The sequence below is a fragment of the Besnoitia besnoiti genome, chromosome IV (assembly GCF_002563875.1).
Source record: "Besnoitia besnoiti strain Bb-Ger1 chromosome IV, whole genome shotgun sequence".
Lineage (NCBI taxonomy): Eukaryota > Apicomplexa > Conoidasida > Eucoccidiorida > Sarcocystidae > Besnoitia > Besnoitia besnoiti.
The window spans coordinates 1076790-1096000 of NC_042359.1; the positions used below are offsets into that span (position 1 = coordinate 1076790).

Here is a 19211-nt window from a genome sequence, read left to right on the forward strand (position 1 = left end):
GCAAGAAGGGTTTAGGGTTGCCCCCTCGTCTGACAGAGACTTTCTCGCAGCAGATTCTACAGCACAGGGACTGATCAAGCTTCTGAGAGTCCTCGTGCAGACACCACGCCCGTGAGGCATCCTAGAACGTCGCGTGTACCTGGTCTTCTTGATGTCCAGGTGCAAAGCTGTGATGCACTGCCGTGATTAACGAAGAAGGTTGTTCCTCCCGCACTGGTGCACTGCAGCATTGCTTCGTAGGCTAGCTGTGCCCCGAATGGCGCACACATGCGGTCGAGGCACCCTGGTCTCTGTGATGGCATCTTTTCTTGTGTACTTCTTGCTTCCGTAGCTCGGTCCCTACCAGCTCAGTGGATCGTGCTGGTAAGAAAATCTGAAGTCAGTCAAGCTAAAGATTCAGGTGGTGAATGCTCAAATTCACGTCTTCCTGAGTGTGTTCAATATCTTCACCCGCTGCTGTGGGATTAAGGGGAGGAAAAGAGGGATGTCCTGGAGCCGAGATGGGTGTGCAGCGCTGCCTGGTAAAGCGCCTCGGTGTAGTTTCGCGACGTCAGCGAGGCCTCTTCGGCAGGCCGGAGCCGATTCGACTGGAAGACGCGAGGGTGAAAAAGGCGGTGGTCGGCCGCTGTATGATGAATTCGAGCACTTGACTTCTCCCTGCATGCCCACTTCTGCGAGTACTCCTGGCAAGATGTCGGCAGCTTCTGGGCACCCAGCCGTGGGGCCCGTCGATGCGGTAGTGGGATACACGAGTCAGTCCCTACTGGGACAGCCGGGATCTATCATGCTTGCCAGGCCCTCCGGTATCCCTGTAAATGCGCCGCGCGGAAACGAGTACCAGGAGGGCATTGGAATGCTTCGTCGCAGATCACGAAGTCGTGACCCTCCAGTAGGAGATGTGAGTGAGCCCAACCCCCGTGCGAGCCCCCGCCGGAGGCCGGCGGCCCATGGATTCGGTGCAACAGCAGGCTCAATCTCTGGCACTGGCTCCCCTGGTCGGTGGTTTGCGAAGTCGGAAGGCGCGGAAGGCCTGGACCGTCCTGGCGCATACAGCTTTAGGGACGTTCGTTTTGCAGGCGTTCCCTATCCACTCCGACCTCACACGTTCACAGGATTAACTCAGCCGCCTGTATCGGCGGCATGTCCGCCCGTGGGACATGGTGGAGATCCACGGCAGCTGAGTCGTGGTGAGGCAGTTTATCAAGACTCCACGATGAAGAATCGCTTCTCATCTGAAGAACGTGGTGTGGCGCAACCCAGGGATTTCACGGACTCGGCTGAGGCAAGTCGGTCGGTCAGAAGTTCGCAGGGTGAAACGGTCTGCGGCGGTGCCACGGAGAAAGATTCCGGATTTGGAGGACAACCGGGAAGAAAGCGACACGCTGCGGTGTCCGTATCGGAGGGAAGTCGAGGTTATGAGCGCCGCCGGATAAGTCTGTACGCAGACCAGATCATCAACTACTCTCACGGCGGGCTGTGCGCCAAACGCGTTCAGGCCGCATTCATGAGTGTAGCACGGGCCGCAGGGCAGCCCTTTCTGGTCGTGCCGCGACGATGCCGCGAGCAAAGCGCGTGGGTAGGCGTCTTCCCCAACGCACCACCGGCGGGCGAGGGGAAGGCGACCTATGTTCTAAGTCCAGACAACCGCGCCAGTGGAGGGGCATGGGGAGCCGGGGTCGGCAATCATCTTCCGTCAGCGCGCGCAAGTGGGCTCACTCCGTGGGCGTCTGAAGGCTCGGGGGTAGGACCTGTCGATACAGACGACTCGGTTCTACATATGAGCGAGGTCAGCGCAGATGAAACCGAGGATGAAATGGAGGACGGTGAGGTGGAGGAGGCGAAGAAAGACAGTCGATTCACGCGGCCTCGGGGAGACGAAGCGGCATCAGGGCCGCCTTCTCAATCGAACTCATCTGCAGCGGCAGATCCAGCTGCAAGAAACAAGGATTCACTTCCGGTAGCTCCCCCCTTCGGCCAAGCACCAAGCACACAAAGGGAGAACGGCGAGGGAATAACCATGCCGCCTCCAACTTGGCCTTTCGGTCCGCCTGGAGGGCTGCCACCGGTCTCGGCGGGCGCAGCTGCGACCGGTGGACGAGACGCGACTTCCTTGCAGAGCTCGAGTTTCGGCAACTCGGCCGGAGCTGTGGCACCAAGAGTTCCATCAGAGGCTCCTAGCTTACTGGGGCCTCCTCCCGTCGGAGCCCTGTTCAAACCCCCTACATCGCGGGGGATGGGCCCCTTCGGGCACCCAGCGAGAAGCGGCAGCGTGGCTTCAGGAGAGCAGCGGCCTCCCGAAGCCGCGCTAAGCAGTTCGCTGTCCACAGTCGCTGGTGACGCCAGCATGGGTAATACGGGTTCACTGGCAGTTGCAGCGCAAACACCCGTGGATGTTCAGGCAGTCGGGACTGCAAGTGCTGCAGAACGTAGCTCAAGTATGGGTCGCGCGCGACCTGTAGACCCGCGGTTGTTGCGGCAGCGAAAGCAACAGCAGGTGGTGGATGTGGCGCCCACTGAGTCAGTGCATGATAGACCTGATGCAGCAGGCGAGCTGGCACTACCTGCGAACTTCTCTCCTGATCTGGTCCAAGAGACAAGTCTTTCGTCGGGACTGAAAGAAAAGGCCACTACTCAGGAAGTCATTCGGTACGTCAGCTCCTTTGATGGAAGTGTCCTGGAGCTCAATAACCCACCGGTACCTCCAGTGCCTGGCACGCTGCCGCCAAGCCTTCAGGGCACGTGTGTCGCGCGGGGGAAGTTACCTCTGCTACTGGATCTGGACAACACGTTGCTCCACGCGCAGGCGACGGCAGTCACCGGCTGCGAAGTGCGCCTGCAAGACTGGCTTGACTCGTACGGCGAACCTGAGCTGTACCGGTTTGAGTTGCCGTGCAACCGGAAGACCTACTACATGAAACTGCGCCCGCACTTACGGACTTTTCTGAAGAAGCTGGAGCCGTTCTACGAGATGAGTGTCTATACGAATGCGACCCAAGAATACGCCGACATAGTGGTGGCAATTTTGGACGAAAACCGTCAGCTTTTCCAGGATAGGTAAGGGCCACGAGGTAGCTGGTGACTAAACGGTCCGTGCCCGCCTTTTGGGATTCGCCGCCTCTGCGCGGTGAAAATGCCGGCGGAGTCCTCATTTTCCTAGGTGTGATGCGGTTCGCTAGCTGCACGCGAGAAAACAGTGGATGCAACCCAGAAGGGGTTGGGCTGCAGTCTTGGCCGAGGCGGACGCAGCACGCATGTTTTGGCTCGGTGGCCTGTTGTGTCTTCCCACCGGCAGCTCGAGCTAGGTTTTCAGGTGTTCGTGTTCCGTTCGAGAGCAGTTTAAATAGTCACGATGCAGCGTCCTGGCAGCAGTCACACGCGAGGACGCCGTCGAACGCTTGCGCGCACTGCAGCGGAAACCCGTTTTGACCCCGCGGGTTTACCGCTCTCACGCGTCGCGCATGCCTGTGGGGGACAGGAGCAGTCTGAGCGACCAGTTATTTGGAAAGGGATTGGCGCCCATGAGTGTGTGAAACAGACGCCACGGAGGCGGCGCGAATCCACGAAACATCCAGCGCTGGGTCATTTTCTCAAGCGCAAGGGCCACAAAAGGTAGATCCTATCGAAAGGCCTGAGCACGTCATGGGTAACTGGTGACGTACACGGTAGCACAGCACGAATACCATCTGATCGATGTCAGTCTCTATCCTGAAACCCCTTACTGCCCCCGGGTTCGAAGCAGAAAGGCCCTAGTACAATCGCCCGCCCCCCCGGCTGTCGTGTTCAGTACATTCAGCTGTGTGGACTCTCTGGTTTCGTCCTGGTAAAGTCCGGTACCCAAGTAAACGGGGGATCGCACAGCAGGGAGACACGTCGCACTCGTGGCGACGGACAGAGTGTCTGCTCCGAAGACGAAGGCTACATGGGAAGAGAAGCAAATACCCACCGGTGCAGTGTCGGCTGTAGCATCGGATGAGGAAGAGGCAGCAATCGCTGCTGTAAAGGGCAAATGAGCTTCTCAAAAGCGTGTCTGGTCAACCGTCCGAATGTATCGTGCGCACCTACGCAAACGAAGACGGAGCGGAAGGTCGCAAAGGAGGCAAAATCAAGCCTTCCATTGTCGGCGGTTTTGCCGATTGTGAGGCCCGGCCAGCAGCGGCAAACTTGCGTGTATCGTTGAAGGATCAAGGCATGCAGTGGTGCTGCACGGCGGCCGTTTTGTTCCTCTGCCTGCTGAAGTGCCTTTACTTCAGTGCCGTGGTTGGACGTTTATTTGCTTCTGGGGGTTAGGCTGCGGCGATGTGAGGCATCAGCACTGGGGTCATATGCCGCAAAGCGTACGAGAAGGAAAGAGCACCGCAACTAGAATGGAACAGCACTCGGCTTGTGGAGCATCTTGAACCATGGGGCGTCCCAACCCGTGAGAGGCCGGATGTGCGGCTATCAACGACGGTCTGGTCCATGGATTGCAGGTTTCTGCAGCGGAAATCATCATCCGCCCCCAGACAAACGCGTCTTTCAGCTCAGCGTTTGTCTCTCGAAACGATCACCGTTTCCAGGTTTTAATGTGTCTGTGTGATCAGGATAGTCGCTCGTGACAGCGGCTTCAGAGGAGAGGCTTCCGAGAACAAAGCTGTTCGCCGTCTGTACGAAGGCATGGATAAAAGATGTATTGTAGCGTTCGACGATCGCCAGAACATCTGGACAGATCTGCCTCTCACGCATGTAGTGAAGGCACAACATTATGACTTCTTCGATTCTCACAAAGCGGAGCTGAACGCGTACTACCCACCCGTTTCTAACGGGGTGGGCGGAGGGGCTACGGACATTCTCGGTGGCAGACAGGGTGACGACGAAGGAGTGATGGATCCCATCAGTTGCTGTTCAGTGTCCCCTTGTCAGGAGCAGCTGCCAGCGAACTCCCCCGTTGATGAGCAGGAGAGCCGAGCAGCAGCAGAAGGGAAAAAGCCGTGCGACTGGGATAGGCACCTCGAATGCATGCTCAAGCTGTTTTTGCACCTGCATTTGGAGTTCTTCAAGGACCCAGTCAACGCCAAGTATGTTTGTTTACATAATGAGGAAGTTCCTTGCGTTGTAATACCACATCCATCAGCAGGACAACCGTGCAGACACCTGGTGATAGCGTTCTATGGGCCTCCGGACTGCAGCCCGTCTTAGATCATGGTTTAGTTCCGCAGTAGACACGAATCTCCACTCTCAGAACATGACCGTTATATCTGGGTCCAGTAGCTCCGGCGTCAGCGGAAGCCGGCTTCGAATGGGATTATGTAGAGTTCATATTATGCTTAGTAGCGCGCTGATACTGTACGTGCGGCAAGGGGCAGTCCGCTAAAACCAGGCAACGGTGCTCCGTTAGAACTGCTTCAACAGGAATCCGTATGGCTGTTTCCTGTGGACCACTGAATGTTAGTTTTCGCTATTCGAGTTTTTTACTTCATGAAGTGTGCACGGTGTCACTGAAATTCGACGGCCCGTACAAGCAAGTGTGCGAGTTTCCTTTTCTGTTCTCTCAGCATTGGAGCTATCCTGTGCAATATGCAACAGAAGGTTCTCTCTGGTGTAGGGATCTTCTTTACGGGATTCCGGAAAACGTTCTCAGCTGGAGCTGCGGTAGCTGACTGCGAAGAAAGGCAAGCCGAACTGGCGCAGCGTCTTGGTGCGAAAGTATTCAAACGATATGATGAGGAAGGGGTGACCCACGTCGTTGCGGGCAAGAACAACACGAACAACATGTTGGCCTGCAAGTAAGGGAACCGAATTTCGTCGCAAGTTGGTGCCCCCCCTCTCCCCCACCCATCTAGAGATAAAGGCTGATGATGTCATGGAATGCGTCGGAGACGTGGCTTCTCTACGGTTGCAGCCCCACTGTGTAATCTGCAAGAACCCGCAGGCGTCTCCTTACCTTTTCCCGGTCGAAAGCCACAGCACTGGTTGTGTTTCAGGAGCCGACTTTGTGTGTATCGAGGCAACTGCTGGAAACTTTCTAGAGGCCAGTTGTGCAAGATTACATCCCGGCGCTGCGCTTACATCGGCTTGATGGCTTTCCCCATGTCACCCTATTGTGTGTGATGTGTTGGATTGACACAGGGAGAACCCAAAACTAGCTCGCGTGCATACGCTCTGGCTTTACTGCTGTGAAGCTGCCCTGGCTCGGGTACCGGAATCCGCGTTCGATGCGGACACACTGTGCACGTACTACGACAACAGCCCCCCAAGTGCTCCCTATCGTGATCACTGGGTGCACTTAGCCCAGAAAAAGCGAATTGCAGAGCGGGAACCGCCTCATCCGTTTCCGCCCGCTGAGAGCCTACCCGTACGCGAATTTCTCAGCACGGGTCCGTACAGCGATGGCGCCACACTGACATCTCCGTATGAGGAGGTGCTGTTTATTTGGCGACCGGAGAAACAGACCGTCCGCCAGTTGTACGCATCAGACGACAGCAGGGGTGTGTCTCTGACAATGGGGGGCTCAAAGGGAGTGTCGATTGTGACACCTACGACGGCCACCCACAATCCACCACTATGCGGTGCTCTCTGCGGTCCGGGACCGCCAGCTGGCCAGGGCTCTGTGGGTTCCGGCGCACATCAGCAGCTACAGCGCCTTCACGCCTGAACTGTATTTTGTCATGTCAGGAGAGCCGTGCTGGATGGGTATGGCTTCTGTCTGGCTGTGTCCTGAATCTCTCCTACCAGTGCCGCCGTCGCGTGGAGGTTGTAGCCGTAAGGTGCCTCCCGTGTCTCTTAAGGGAGACAGGCAGGAAGGTCATTGCCTGCTAGTTGTTTCTTTGGCTTGCCACTGCCTGGGTGACACGCTTCTGTTGCAAGCACTGTGTAGCCAGGCACGCTGCAGCCACTTCCCGAACGCCACCATGGCGTTCGAGGCACGAAGAAGCTGATTCAGTCGTGCGTTGAAAATATTTATTGCTTTGTCATGTTTGAGTAGCGGCTTGTTTTTCTGTCGTTCTGGTTAGTCGCTCCGTTGAGCGGATTGAGCGAAGTACACCCTCCACTGGGCGGATCTGTGCAGCACGGCTGCCGTCAAGGTGTTCACCCTTAACAGTATCTGATCGTCAGTGCAGTGGTGGTGTCACGTAGGCATAACATCACATGCGTTCTAGAATCTGGTCTCGGTATCAACGAAACCAGAGAAATGGCTCAAACCGCGTGCAAGGCGCACGTGTAGGGCGAATGTAAAAGCAGACGCGCCCACACCACGCGGCACAGACTGGCGACTCTTCGAGATTCGAAGTTGCCCACGCGCGTTCAACAGGGGATGACCACTGCGTGGGTTTTCTTAAACTCCTAACGATGCACCTCGAAAGCCGCATTCGGCGGCAGTTTTCATCTCCTGCCCAGGCGCCGCCACCAGGAAGAGAAGGTGTAGGTCACGCACTGTACAGTTCCAGCCTGCATGAGAGCGTCCAAGGGGACACTGTGTAAACGAGGGCAGTCGTCTGGGACCAAATATCTGATGAAGTACAACGATGCGGCATCGCGAAACTGACGCTACCTGTACAGTGGACGCCGAAATATACAATGTGAATGCCACCATGTGCCTTCGGGAACTAAGGAGAGGAAGGGGGGGTGCAGCAGAGGGACGAAATAGATAGAACGTTCTGTTGATGCATGGTGCTGAATGGGGATTTCTTTACAGTGCTGCGTCGCAGAAAGCCGCTAACAGTGGAGCTGCTTGTTGGACGGAGGACACTCTCAGCATCTATGCCATTTAATTGTGAACGGCTCCGCGCACTTGAGAGAGCCGTACCTATGGTAAGCTGGGCTCTCAAGACGGGTGGTCTCCAATGCGAATGTGGAAATATAGTGGCTGGCTGGGCCTGATGCTCTATCTATCGATCTCGCGTCTCTCGGAACGCCAACTGACTAGTACGAACGCCGCTACTGGGTATTTCGCACGCCTTACCGACCTGTCAATGGCAGAGTCACACTGCGCTACCTTCGAAGAGACTGGGAAGTTCCTTTTGGCTCCAGGTTCGGAGTTAGAGCCATGGCCAATCGGATCGCCCCGCGCATGGCGTTGATGATTCCAGAAGAGCACCAGTGAAGCGTCAGAATGTCTCCAAGTCACAAAGTGGACCGGGCGGCACGCCCTCTCCGCTTCAGCTATAGCCGTCCACATAGATATGTCCGCCTTTACGTAAAATACAATAATCTCCCGCCACTAATCTAACGAAGGGTGTTGGGGTATCTTCAATATCTCCATGGGACTTTCCCGGGAGCAGACTTTTTTGACAGCTGGCACCCGCACACGCTTTGCTAAATCGCAAGCAGGCACAAGAGTCTGTCTGTTTAGCGCCCTGTTTCCTATCCTACGCAACAAGAAATGCCGTAGCTTCCTGCACTTTTTCAACGCGTGGAAAGACAGGCATCGACACCTTAGATAGCCAGTGTAAGATGCATACGTGAGCGAACACGGTTTATCTCCGAATGGCATTGGACCTAAGCGTATTGTTTCTTGTGCGGGAGGGAGGGGAGTCCGCTAAGCTAGGGAGATATATCGAGTACCCGGGGGAAAGGCATACTCCTAGGTGAACAACAGATATCCGAGGAAAGAAACGGGCCTTTTTTCAACTGGTCGTGACGAGTGCACATGGGAAAAAAGGCACATTAGTGGGGGCCGATGACACAGATCTCTGGTTCTTTCCTTTCACGAGTTCCTTCTCGCATCACGACACGCTCCGACACGAAATACCTACGTCATGCATGTTCACTTGCCGCCATCCTCCTCCTCGCGAACCGTTTGATGTTGTGCAGCCGGTATATTCTTTCACTTGAGAGCCTCGTCACAAGGCGACACCCTGCTCCGCGATCGAGTTTTTACTCAAACCGCCACCGCGTGCGATTTCTGAAAGCTAGTAAATATTGTCCTTCCAACATGTCTGTCGCGGAGGCTACACATCTCCCGCCCCGGCAAATGGCTACCGTGCACGCAGACGGCTGCAGAAGGTTCACACGGAGCAATCGGAGCCGCGGGCTGGCGAGAGGTCGCCGTTTCGCTGCTGTATCGGAGAAGGCAACATCTTCGGCAGTGCCACAGCGAACTGGTTTTGTCTGCCTACAGCTCGGGCCCCCCTTTTCTATACATCGCCGAATGGCTAATCAGGGGGTCCCACGACGAGGGGCGAGAACAACAGAGGCCGTCTGCTCTTTGATGACAATCACGCTTGTCACTGGAACCGAACGCGACGGAGATATAGATGTTGTGCGCGGGTGAGACGTCAGGCTACCCGCTGAATTAAACACCACCCTCGGGTGTAGGTGACTCCAGTGGTGGAGTCAACGCGCTGCGGATCTCGCGCAGTGAAGGCTCCGAGGTTTCACTTCGAGGATTCTGAGCTGTGCAGGCGCGGTCCGCTTTCCCGTGGTCCCAGCGTTACATCTGTACAAGTCAGCCTTTAAGAGCAATAAAAAGAGGCAAATTAGAGCCGAGACGCGCCTTGCCCATGGGCGGCCACATATAGTGTGTCGCGGCGCCCCCGCGGGGTAGAGGGGCGGTCAGTCTCTATGGCGCGTCTCAGTAGTTTACTGGGTGCTGTTGACAACAGGTGATGGCCCCGTTGCTCCTCTGTGACATCAAGGGCACGAGAACTGCCCTGTCGGTGTGGACTCTCCCGTTTTGTGCAGCAAAGATGAGCCTACGCGAGCGATGGTTGTGTACGTGTCTGTTCTCCTTGATGTAGGCGGATGCAGTACATTTTAATGTGACATATTTCCGAGCCACACTGAATAGCTTCGTAGGACCTTGTGTTTGGAGACAGTTGCCGAGGGTATGGCGCGTTTTCGGGCACTCCCTGCCGCGTCTCTTTTGTTACGTGCCGGCCGGTCGTGAGGCTCGTATTGATTCTGTAAGAGCGGTGAACGTCAAATGCCGCCTACTTTTCTAATTTAAGGAGTGCTACGGTGAAGAGGGACGCGGGCCGTCTTGCTGCGCCTTTACCTTCCGTTTGTTTTTCGAGTAGGGTGCTGCCATGGTTTTGGATAAGGGTCCAAACAGATGCCCATTTCGCCTGCCTTCTGGGGGCAAGCGAACCAGGAAGTATTCAGATACGGGCGGCACAAGGATGCGCGCAAGTGCTGTCTCATCAAAACTGTTGGGAAACGTTTTGAGAACACACTGACGCGCGTTTGTATCGTCAATACGCAGTCTTTGAAACTTCTTGAAGTGCCGGTGAGGTGAGCTATTTATTGTGTTGTCGCGGGTGTGGCTCACCTCTCTTTGGGCAAGGGTCACTGTATTGTTCTGTTGTTCCTGCCGCTGCAGCTCGAGGCTGCTCCTTACTGGACTGCTTAAGACAGCTGAAAGTGTGGGATTTCAATATCCTACTACATTAAGATTATTCCACATTGGTTATGTTCTAGGCGTATGGTGGAACGGTGTTCTCATATCCCTCTGCACCTCCACAGGCGACCTGGGTCGAAAAGTACGTCGAAGCGCCGTGGTAACACGGGCTGCTTCGCCCGAATGAAAAGACACTTCACTTGCTCTGGTAGTTCAAAGGATTTTCAGATCCACCCGGATGCGTCCCCGTCGCTGTCCTGTACATCTTCAACATGCCGTCGTGCCGTGTGGTCATTGCCCTTGTATGGGCGGTCGTCTCGGCCGCGGGCTTGTCTCCTCTCGATCCCAAGGCGGCAAATGGAGGACTGCGTTTAGCGGAAGGGAGCACTCACGAAGTTGTGAAGTCCTTGAAACGAGCAATGAACCAACGCTGGCGCAACGGGGGCCGTAGTATTTGCTCTGTTTTCGGCTGTGACTACGAACAAGTCAAATCACGGCTTTCGTATCAGCCTACCTTCTTTCTCTCATTCAAAGCCGTATGCGCCCAGTTTGATGAGTTTGAAGAGGAGGTTTCAAATGCCAAACAACGCGAGGAAGATTTGACCCCGAGCCAGAAGGAATATCGCTGGCTTCTTTTAACTAAGGCAGCAGCCCTGTTGAACGATAGCCTTGGAACAAAGTATGAGGTGCCTGAAAAATATGTTCCTCAGCACTTGCGCACTCGCCACTATGTCCCCGGTTGGAGAGAGGATGTAGAGAAGCAAAAGGACCGCGTGAAGAGTCAAGTGGAAAAGCTTCAAGTGACTGTCCCTCTCCCAACCCTGGAAGGAATTCAAAAAGAGGCTGGAGACCGTCTCGCCGCCCTGCGTCAGAGGCACGTGGAACAGATCCGGGAACTCGAGGAAACACGCCACAGGAAGTGGCTGTTACTTCAAGAGGAGCACGATCGTCAAACGGCGCAAATGGTTGCAGACCTTAAACTGAAACAAGCAGAAGAAGCAGATACACTCCGTCGTGAGTTGATAGAAGAGAAACGGGCTTTCGACCAGAGTGTGAAGGTGTGGGATATGGTGAGCCGGTTACTGAACGAAGCCCACGCAGCAATCGAGGCATTCAGCGACCGGGTCCATTCTTTGGGCCAGCAGGTTTTCAAACTGAAGTCGTTCCACGAAAAACTGCAGTCGTATCAACAAGCATCGAAGAACAACCCGGAGGGCAGTGCGCCATACTCTGCTCTCTCGTACGCTTTCCAGAGCGAATCCGCTGTCAGTCAAGCCATGCAACAGGTCCATACTACGTACCAGGAAGCATCTGTCGCGGCATCCCGCATTCAGGAGATCCTGAATCAAGCGGAGACTGCCATGGCCGCTGCACCGTCAAAAGAGAATGCACCGTGGTTCCAGCAGCACCATCGAGGTTACAAAGACCGCCTTGAGAGTTTCAGCAATCTCCTTGCCGACCTTACGATTCGTTTGGAGGACCACATGCAAACAGCTGAGGAGCGTAAACTCGTGACTCTCTTTTCTGGAGATGAAGTCCGCACACAGGTCTTGACCCTGCTTCAGGATCGCACCAGTGGGTGGACAACGCGTCTCACCGCCCTTCGCGAACGCGCCCACGGGATTGAAGCCGAGGCACACAAGTTTTTTGAAAGCAGTGCTCAACTGGACCGGAATACCGGGGAGGTTCTCGCGGCCGTTCTCCAGAATCCCGAGGCGTTCGTGGTGCAGGTGGCCACATACTCAACAGAATCTAACGCCCTTCGCGAGACCGCTGCTCGGATAGAAGAAGAGCTAAAAAGCGCAGTAAAGGCTCTTCAAGAGCTGGAGAGAGAGGTCCGCGGAATGGCAGATGGAATAAGCACGGCGCAGTTGCCTCCCGCCGTAATCGACTTTCTGGGTCTTCCTGCTTTATTCAACGCCGTCCAAGTCGATATGCAGTTGAAACCAAAAGGGCAGCAGCTGCTGCAGCACATCAAAGCTCGCCTCAGTCAACTTGTTGAGGTCCTTCGTAAATTGGAAATGGTGAAGAACGAGGTGAAAAACATCAGGAGTCCTGCAGAACGTGAGCAAGCAGAGTGGTCTCTCAACGAGGCATCAGCAAAGCTCCAAGAGGCGGTCAGAAGTAAAAGTGACATCGATCTTCAAATCCAGCAACTAACTCTCCAACTACAGCAGCTCCAAGCCACCGTGGTGCAGCTCGAACAGAGGATCAATCACGAGCGTCTGCTATCTCATCGTGCTGCAGGTGGTGGTAGAACTGCACTCGTGTTACGAGGCAACACACTAGGATTAGGGACGCCCCCCGTGCCCGCCGGTTCTTTGCAGGGTATTACCACATTAGAGGGCTCCGTACTCGGTCTCCGGAGTTCCGTGGGAGGCGGCGTGGGCTTGGATCCGCAGGCTGTGGTTGCTGATTTGGAACAGCAGCTGCAGACTGCCAAAGAAAGAGCTCAGGAAACTCGACGGAACTTGGCCGTGAAACAACGTGATGCTGTTGCAGTTGAGAACGAAATACGTCGTCTAGATGCAGAGGTGTCTGCAAAACAGCGGGAAATGGCTGAGGAGCAGCAGAAAATGGCTCGAGTCATGTCACTTTGTCAAGCATTGGGCGCCGGCGGTGTGTCAGTGGGGGGAATGTCCGTGGCCAGCATAGGTGGTGGGCTGGGCATGAGTGGCGGCTTCACAGGCGACTCCGCTAGTGGAATCTTGGCACCCGGCATCATGGGTTCTAGAGCGAGGGGGATCGGTGGCTTAAGTATGGGCGGGATGGCAGGCGGAAGTGTAAGTGGACCATCGCCCACCGTGGGTGTGGGAGGGTCCCCACGGTTGACCGGAGGATTGGTGCCTGGACCACCACCATGAGGTCTCTGAGAGTCTCTGTAACGCCCCAGAGGAACCGCTGCATAAATGACACATTCTGGCCGCTTCATTCTAAATTTAGATGGCGTAGAAGCTGACTGGGGGACGTTCCCAGTCAAATAAAGCCGTTCGCGTGAAAGAATGATGGCGTGCCGGACTGGAGGGCCTTCTCAAGAACTACAGGTGGCTCTTTTCCTAGAATGCGGGACATCCAGTGTATTCAGCTTGTGTCTTGGCCCTCTTGAGCGCAGTGGCGGGTAGCAGGTGCCTAGCGATGCAGGGCATGGACGAGCGAGTGGGAAGCCTTACGGCAGTGAATCTTCTTGGCAGCACAATGAACCTTGGTGATTTCAGATTGGAAGAGTCATGTTAATAACAGTATCCCCTCGGCGGAGACAGGTGTTGTTTTTAGGGCGACAACCCGAAACTAAAACGGCGCTCACTATGTCAAACGGGGGTGCGTGCATCGGCGTTGCAGGCGAGTCCTACGGCACAGTCCAGGCGCCCGCAGAACCAGTTATAAACGTGACCTTGTGGCGCGATAGGAAAGTTGTTGGTTTTGACCTCAAGTCGTTACTCGTAATGCCTCGTATGTTGTCAAGATGCTAGCCCAATGGCAACACTGTGCTCCAGCAAGTGGGCGCTGTCTTCTACGCCTTGTTTGGAGGTGCTGTATTGAGGTGGAATGGAAGAAACCCCATCATCGATTATCGCTTCAGAAATGCAGAAACCGCGTAACAGAGGAGGTAACTGTTGTGACTGTGCATGCGCTTCTGGTACGGCGCTCGTAGATGTCATGACAGCGACCGGCTCACCCAATGACTAAAGCCTCCACAGCGTGCAGGATCCCACTGTGGCCGCATACAGGTTCCAGTGTGGCAGCTGAGGAGGTTATTGGGCTGACATCAGGCATCGGTCACATCCCCAGTCCGGTGGCGAAGAAATTTCCTCCTCACAGAAAACAGACAGAGAAATCTGTAAGACCCTGTATATAGGAGGTGTTGTTCAGGTCAGCACTCCGGTGTGAAGAAACTAGCTGAAGGGTCTGTCCCTTCGCTCTTGACTCGCAGATCTTTGCAGAAGTAACAAACAAACGAGTTAAACCTCTTGGATTCGAAGCTTCACAATAGAATATAACGGAATACAACGGGTGAAACCGATGTTGGCACGCAGCGTTGAACGTAACACTACGTGTCGCCGCTTCTGGAACAGGTGCAAACAGAACAACCGCATCTTCAGTGCCACAGCCTACACATGATCAATTGCAACTCTTCACTGCGTACGTCTTTTGCTGCACCTTTTGGGCGAGACAGAGAAGGAGTACAGTCACGAAAAGGCTATGCGTTCCACTTTACCGACGCCTCACGAGCGCCCTGTGTATGCGAGCATTGTGACTGCTTCGAGAGACAATCCTGGCGATACCCCTTGGATTCAAAAGATTGCCTTTCATACAGGGCATCACAATCTCCTTGACAACTATTTATAAGTTTGCTGGTCGTGAGACGCGTGCCCTCCTTTCGGTTCCTCCCGCATCGCTGGGCTTTGACGGCTCTTGGGATTCAATATCCCTGATTACATCCTGAAAATCCCGTAGGCAGGATTCGTGTATCCATGCCTCATAAGGGTCTTGGGATTCTGCATAGCCGCCGCAAATGCTAAACTCAACACCTTTCGGGTCTGTTGAGGCGTAATAACACCGTCATCCCAAATGCGAGCAGAAGCATAAATGGCACTGCTCTGGAGGTCGTACATTCTCTCATACTCAGATTGCTTCATCTTCATCTGTTGTTCCTGTTGGACTGCATTACGATCGACTTTTTTTCCTTGTGTTCGCGGCGCCTCCGAGCTCCAAGGCTGGTTGTTGTTTTGTTGTCTTTTTAGTGCAGCAGCCCCCTCAATATCCAGAAGCACACCAGCTGCCTGCTGGCCACCCATGACCGCGATTTTCGCGTTCGGCCACGTGAATAGAAATCGCGGGTCATATGCTCTTCCGCACATGCCATAGTTTCCGGCACCGAAAGAGGCTCCGACTATAAGGGTCAGCTTCGGCCAAGGGAAGCAGGACACGGCCGTGACAAGCTTCGCACCGTGCTTCGCGATTCCTGCGTGCTCCGCTGCCCTCCCCACCATGAAGCCCGTGATGTTCTGCATGAACAGCAGAGGCAGTCCTCTCTGTGCACAAATCTGGATGAAGTGTGCCCCTTTCAGAGCGCTGTCCGGAAGAAGAACGCCGTTGTTTGCCACTACGCCAATCGGAAATCCACTTAGATGAGCAAAGCCGCATGCCAGAGTTGTTCCGTACAAAGGCTTGAACTCGGCGAATGCAGACCTGTCTAGGATGCAAGCCAGTATGCGTCGAATGTCTGTTGGCTGGCGGAAGTTGCATGGCGCTAGGTCGTTCAGTATGTCCGGTGGAAGGAGTGGATCATTGACACCACTGCCCACCGAAGACGAGCCACGTAGAAGTGAAGCAACCGAAGTGCATTCTGCAGTAACCGAGTACACACGAAAAATACGCCTCCGCAGTAGCTTTGAAAGTGCCGTCATCGGGCAGAACTGTCGCTTCACTATCTACAGGCAGATGTGTTGCATATGGCGTTTTCGCCCTTACACTGAAACCATCACTACACGAGCTGATAGGACATTCTCCGATACGAGTTATACACAGCGCTGACGTGACTTGCTTTAGGAGTACCGATAAACCCGTGTCGCATTCCATAGGCTGACGTATTGCCCTCATATCAGAGCATGGGTAGAAAAACGTGACACCATGCCGCTAGAAGTGATTGAGATCGGCACATGCTTTCACCCAGTGCGTTCGCCGAAGACATACGGCTGTCGCAAACATTTTGGAAACTTGAGTGGACGGGGATTGAAGCGACAGCCCTGCGTGTGAGCTCTATCGCGTGCCTTTCATCTTCGGCGTAATGGTCTGCCACTCCGGATATCCTGCAGTGCACGCCTGCGCCACCAAGCTCATCTCTTCCAATAACCTCTCCTGTAGCTGCTTTGACTAGGGGGGGCCCAGCAAGGAAAATAGCACCCCTCCCTTTTAAGAGGATCGCTTCATCTGCCATGGCAGGTACATAGGCTCCTCCTGCTGTGCAGCTGCCGAGGACTACGGCAATTTGGGGAATTCCTTGAGAGGACATAGTGGCCTGATTGAAGAATATGCGACCGAAGTGTAGCTTGTCCGGGAACACCTCGTCCTGCCTGGACAGGTTTGCTCCTCCACTATCCACTAAGTAAATGCAGGGGAGCTGATTTTCATTCGCAATTTCCTGAGCCCGCAAGCGCTTTTTCACGGTAATGGGAAAGTAAGCGCCCCCCTTTACGGTGGGGTCATTTGCGACGACCATACACATCCTGCCTGAAACGAGACCAATGCCTGTAACGATTCCACCACACGCTACGTCGTCTCTGGGAGTGTACAGCTCATGACCTGCCAGCTGTGACAGCTCCAGAAAAGGGCTTCCTCTGTCCAACAAGAGATCGATTCGGGTCCGCACTGGCAGCTTGCCTTCTCTGAACAGACGCTTTTGGGCCTCTGGCCCTCCGCCAGATACAGCCTTCCTCACGGCAGCATTGAGTTCCTCGATGTAGACTGCCATCCGTCTTCTGTTCTCTTCAGACGAAGCTGGAGGCCGTCTGCGCTGTACCGATCCGCCATGCCCGTGAGCAGGAGTATCGCAGCTTGTGCTGCACTGTTGCGCATCAGCCAACAATGGTAAAGTACTGAAAACAGTGCTTCGCGCTTTCGCGGTCGCTGTGTTCCTTCCAAACAGCAAGAGTTTCGAGGAGTGTTCTGTATGATTAGCGGATGCTCCAGTGTGCACAGGAGTTCGTGCCTTCTCGTCGCCCCTGCCATGCGCCCCGGGCCTCGCACCGGACTTGCCAGACTGGAAGAGTGGACGCGCACTTTTTCCCTGGAAGATACGGCATCCAGTGTGGGCGAAGCCTCCCCATATGCATCTCCCGCCGGGCAAGGCGAAGCTGTTGCAGGACATCGGAAACACTGTCAATCCTCCAGTGGAAGCCGATCCTGCCGAGTGCCGCAGCGTTCTTTCATAAAGACACCCTTCCCCCGATCTGACACTTGACGGCACACAACCAATCCTAGTGTCAATGTATCTCGTCCAAAAACTTAGAAGACGCCCACGGTTCCGCACACCAGCCCAGGTCCGGCTGAAGGCCGAGGCAAAGCTGAACATCGCGGCTGCACACCTGAAGCGAGTAGAAGCATAGCAGGAAGGAAGTGACTTGCAGTCTGCTGCATCTCTTGGTGGGGGACTGACACACAATCATATGCCAAAATGGAGCGATAACAAAAATGAAATGCTGAGTAATGACTCAGTGGTGGGTTGCAGACCATGCGGAGGGAAGCTCCTAGCTGACACGGTCCAATGACGACAAGTTTTACAGGTTTGTGCACATGCTGGTGAGGTCCATAAAGCGATGAAAAAGAAGCTTTCAGCTAGTAGGGTGCCACTGCACGATAAGCATGTGCGCATGGCCAGGAACTGGGGAACAGCTAGCTGCCCCTGTGACAGATGCGAGTCTAAATCCTGATGTGGAGCACTTCGAGGGACGTGGAGAAGAGGGAAAGCAACGACTGCTGCAGAGCCCCTTGCACGCACTGGTTCATCCAACTAAAAGCTCTGGTACGCTGCAACCCACACAGCGGACAGGGGGATTAGGCGCAACTTCACAAGCTGGGACCTTCTTCCGGCACGAGGGAGAGACAACTGTCTTGCACAGAGAGCCATCGGGGTCTGGTCGGTAGGAACCGGACCCGTGGATTGTCGCGGACTCGCTGAAGGGGCTCTCCATTTGTCTCGACACAGAGATATTGATTCTTGAGACGACATTAGAATACTGGCCGGAGTATTAAAGATGTGTGCTTTGCGAAGAGTATCTTCTCCTCTCAGGCTTCAACGCAATAGCTCTATTTCGCGTGGAAAAACCTTGGGATACTATACGCTGCACCCTTTCAGCCTACACAGAAGCTCCGACACTTGTCACAAGAATCCGTGCGCACGCGCAATGAACACCCGGGTTGAAGGTTTCCCTCAGACAAGTGAAACACATTCATCCCCTGGTTTCCCCGGCTGACATGCAGCGGCACCAAGCGAAATCGCAGGCACCACTGCCCTGTCTCATAGAAGCAAGAACTTCCCTTGACAAGCATTAATAGATTTATATAAACGGCCCTCTTGAGTGTGTGTGTTTACTTCACACCTGTGACTATTCTTCCGCAGCGAGCGAAACAAGCAACTACCTCACCAAACTTGTTGCACCAAGGAGGGAGCCCTGTTGAGACTTCACAAACGGAATAGATGTCCGATGAAGTATCGGAAGCTTCTCTGGCGCACGTCCCGTGGCGCGTCCACGCACGAACAGCTTCCCACGCAAACCACAGAGGCCATACAAAGCACTTTTAAGCATTTAGCATCCTGTCATTCAGACTTGTCTTTGAAAGCCGACTCCAACTGCAGTCTGCTTTGAGGTTCCCGTATTGGACAACTGACCTCTTTTGCGTTGCTTTCTGTCTTTCGTTCTTCCCTTATTCGCCCATAATCAAGTGTGTGCTTGAGGATTGTGCTGATTCTCGTTGCTGCTTGCATAGTCAGATGAAATACATGAGTGGCTCAACACTCTGTCTGCCTTCCACATCAAGCATCAAACACTTGGATGGCTCCTCGCTGAGTTCTTTCTTCGCCGTTCTCGGGATATCGGCTTGTGTACTTCCGTGGAATTCCTCTGTTCTTGTTGACGGCCCCTTTTCTCTTGCTCGTCGCCAGCTTTCCAAAAAAGCGTGGCGATGGTATGCACTACCTGGAGCTTTGGGTCGACTGACCCTCCCTGTATCCCCACGATTTGGGCAGGACCATGCAGTTTCGCCCTCCATTCTGCGACTCGCAGACGACCTCGGCTGCGCAGGCGTTTCAACATTCGTGCCTCGTGCCGTCCGCAACGAACACTGAAGTGGGCGTCTCTTTTTCTCGACTATGCCACACTTCTTGACTACTCTTCGC

At 54.6% G+C, this 19211-nt stretch overlaps 3 protein-coding genes across 3 annotated transcripts; 2 read left to right on the forward strand and 1 right to left on the reverse strand.

Moving 5' to 3' along the window:
- Positions 1 to 484: 484 nt before the first annotated feature.
- On the forward strand, positions 485 to 6631 carry BESB_052990 (NLI interacting factor family phosphatase; the record flags this gene model as incomplete). Its single annotated transcript, XM_029363734.1, has 4 exons — positions 485 to 3054; positions 4581 to 5054; positions 5532 to 5762; positions 6106 to 6631. The coding sequence occupies 4 exons, from the start codon at positions 485 to 487 to the stop codon at positions 6629 to 6631; spliced, it is 3801 nt and encodes a 1266-aa protein (XP_029219657.1).
- Positions 6632 to 10587: 3956 nt separating this feature from the next.
- Positions 10588 to 13179, forward strand: BESB_053000 (uncharacterized protein; the record flags this gene model as incomplete). The annotated part of the gene is made up of 1 exon (XM_029363735.1): positions 10588 to 13179. The coding sequence occupies one exon, from the start codon at positions 10588 to 10590 to the stop codon at positions 13177 to 13179; it is 2592 nt and encodes an 863-aa protein (XP_029219658.1).
- Positions 13180 to 14748: 1569 nt separating this feature from the next.
- BESB_053010 (putative acyl-CoA carboxyltransferase beta chain) lies at positions 14749 to 16787 on the reverse strand (the record flags this gene model as incomplete). The annotated part of the gene is made up of 2 exons (XM_029363736.1): positions 14749 to 15662; positions 16010 to 16787. The coding sequence occupies 2 exons, from the start codon at positions 16785 to 16787 to the stop codon at positions 14749 to 14751; spliced, it is 1692 nt and encodes a 563-aa protein (XP_029219659.1).
- Between the last annotated feature and the right edge of the window lie 2424 nt (positions 16788 to 19211).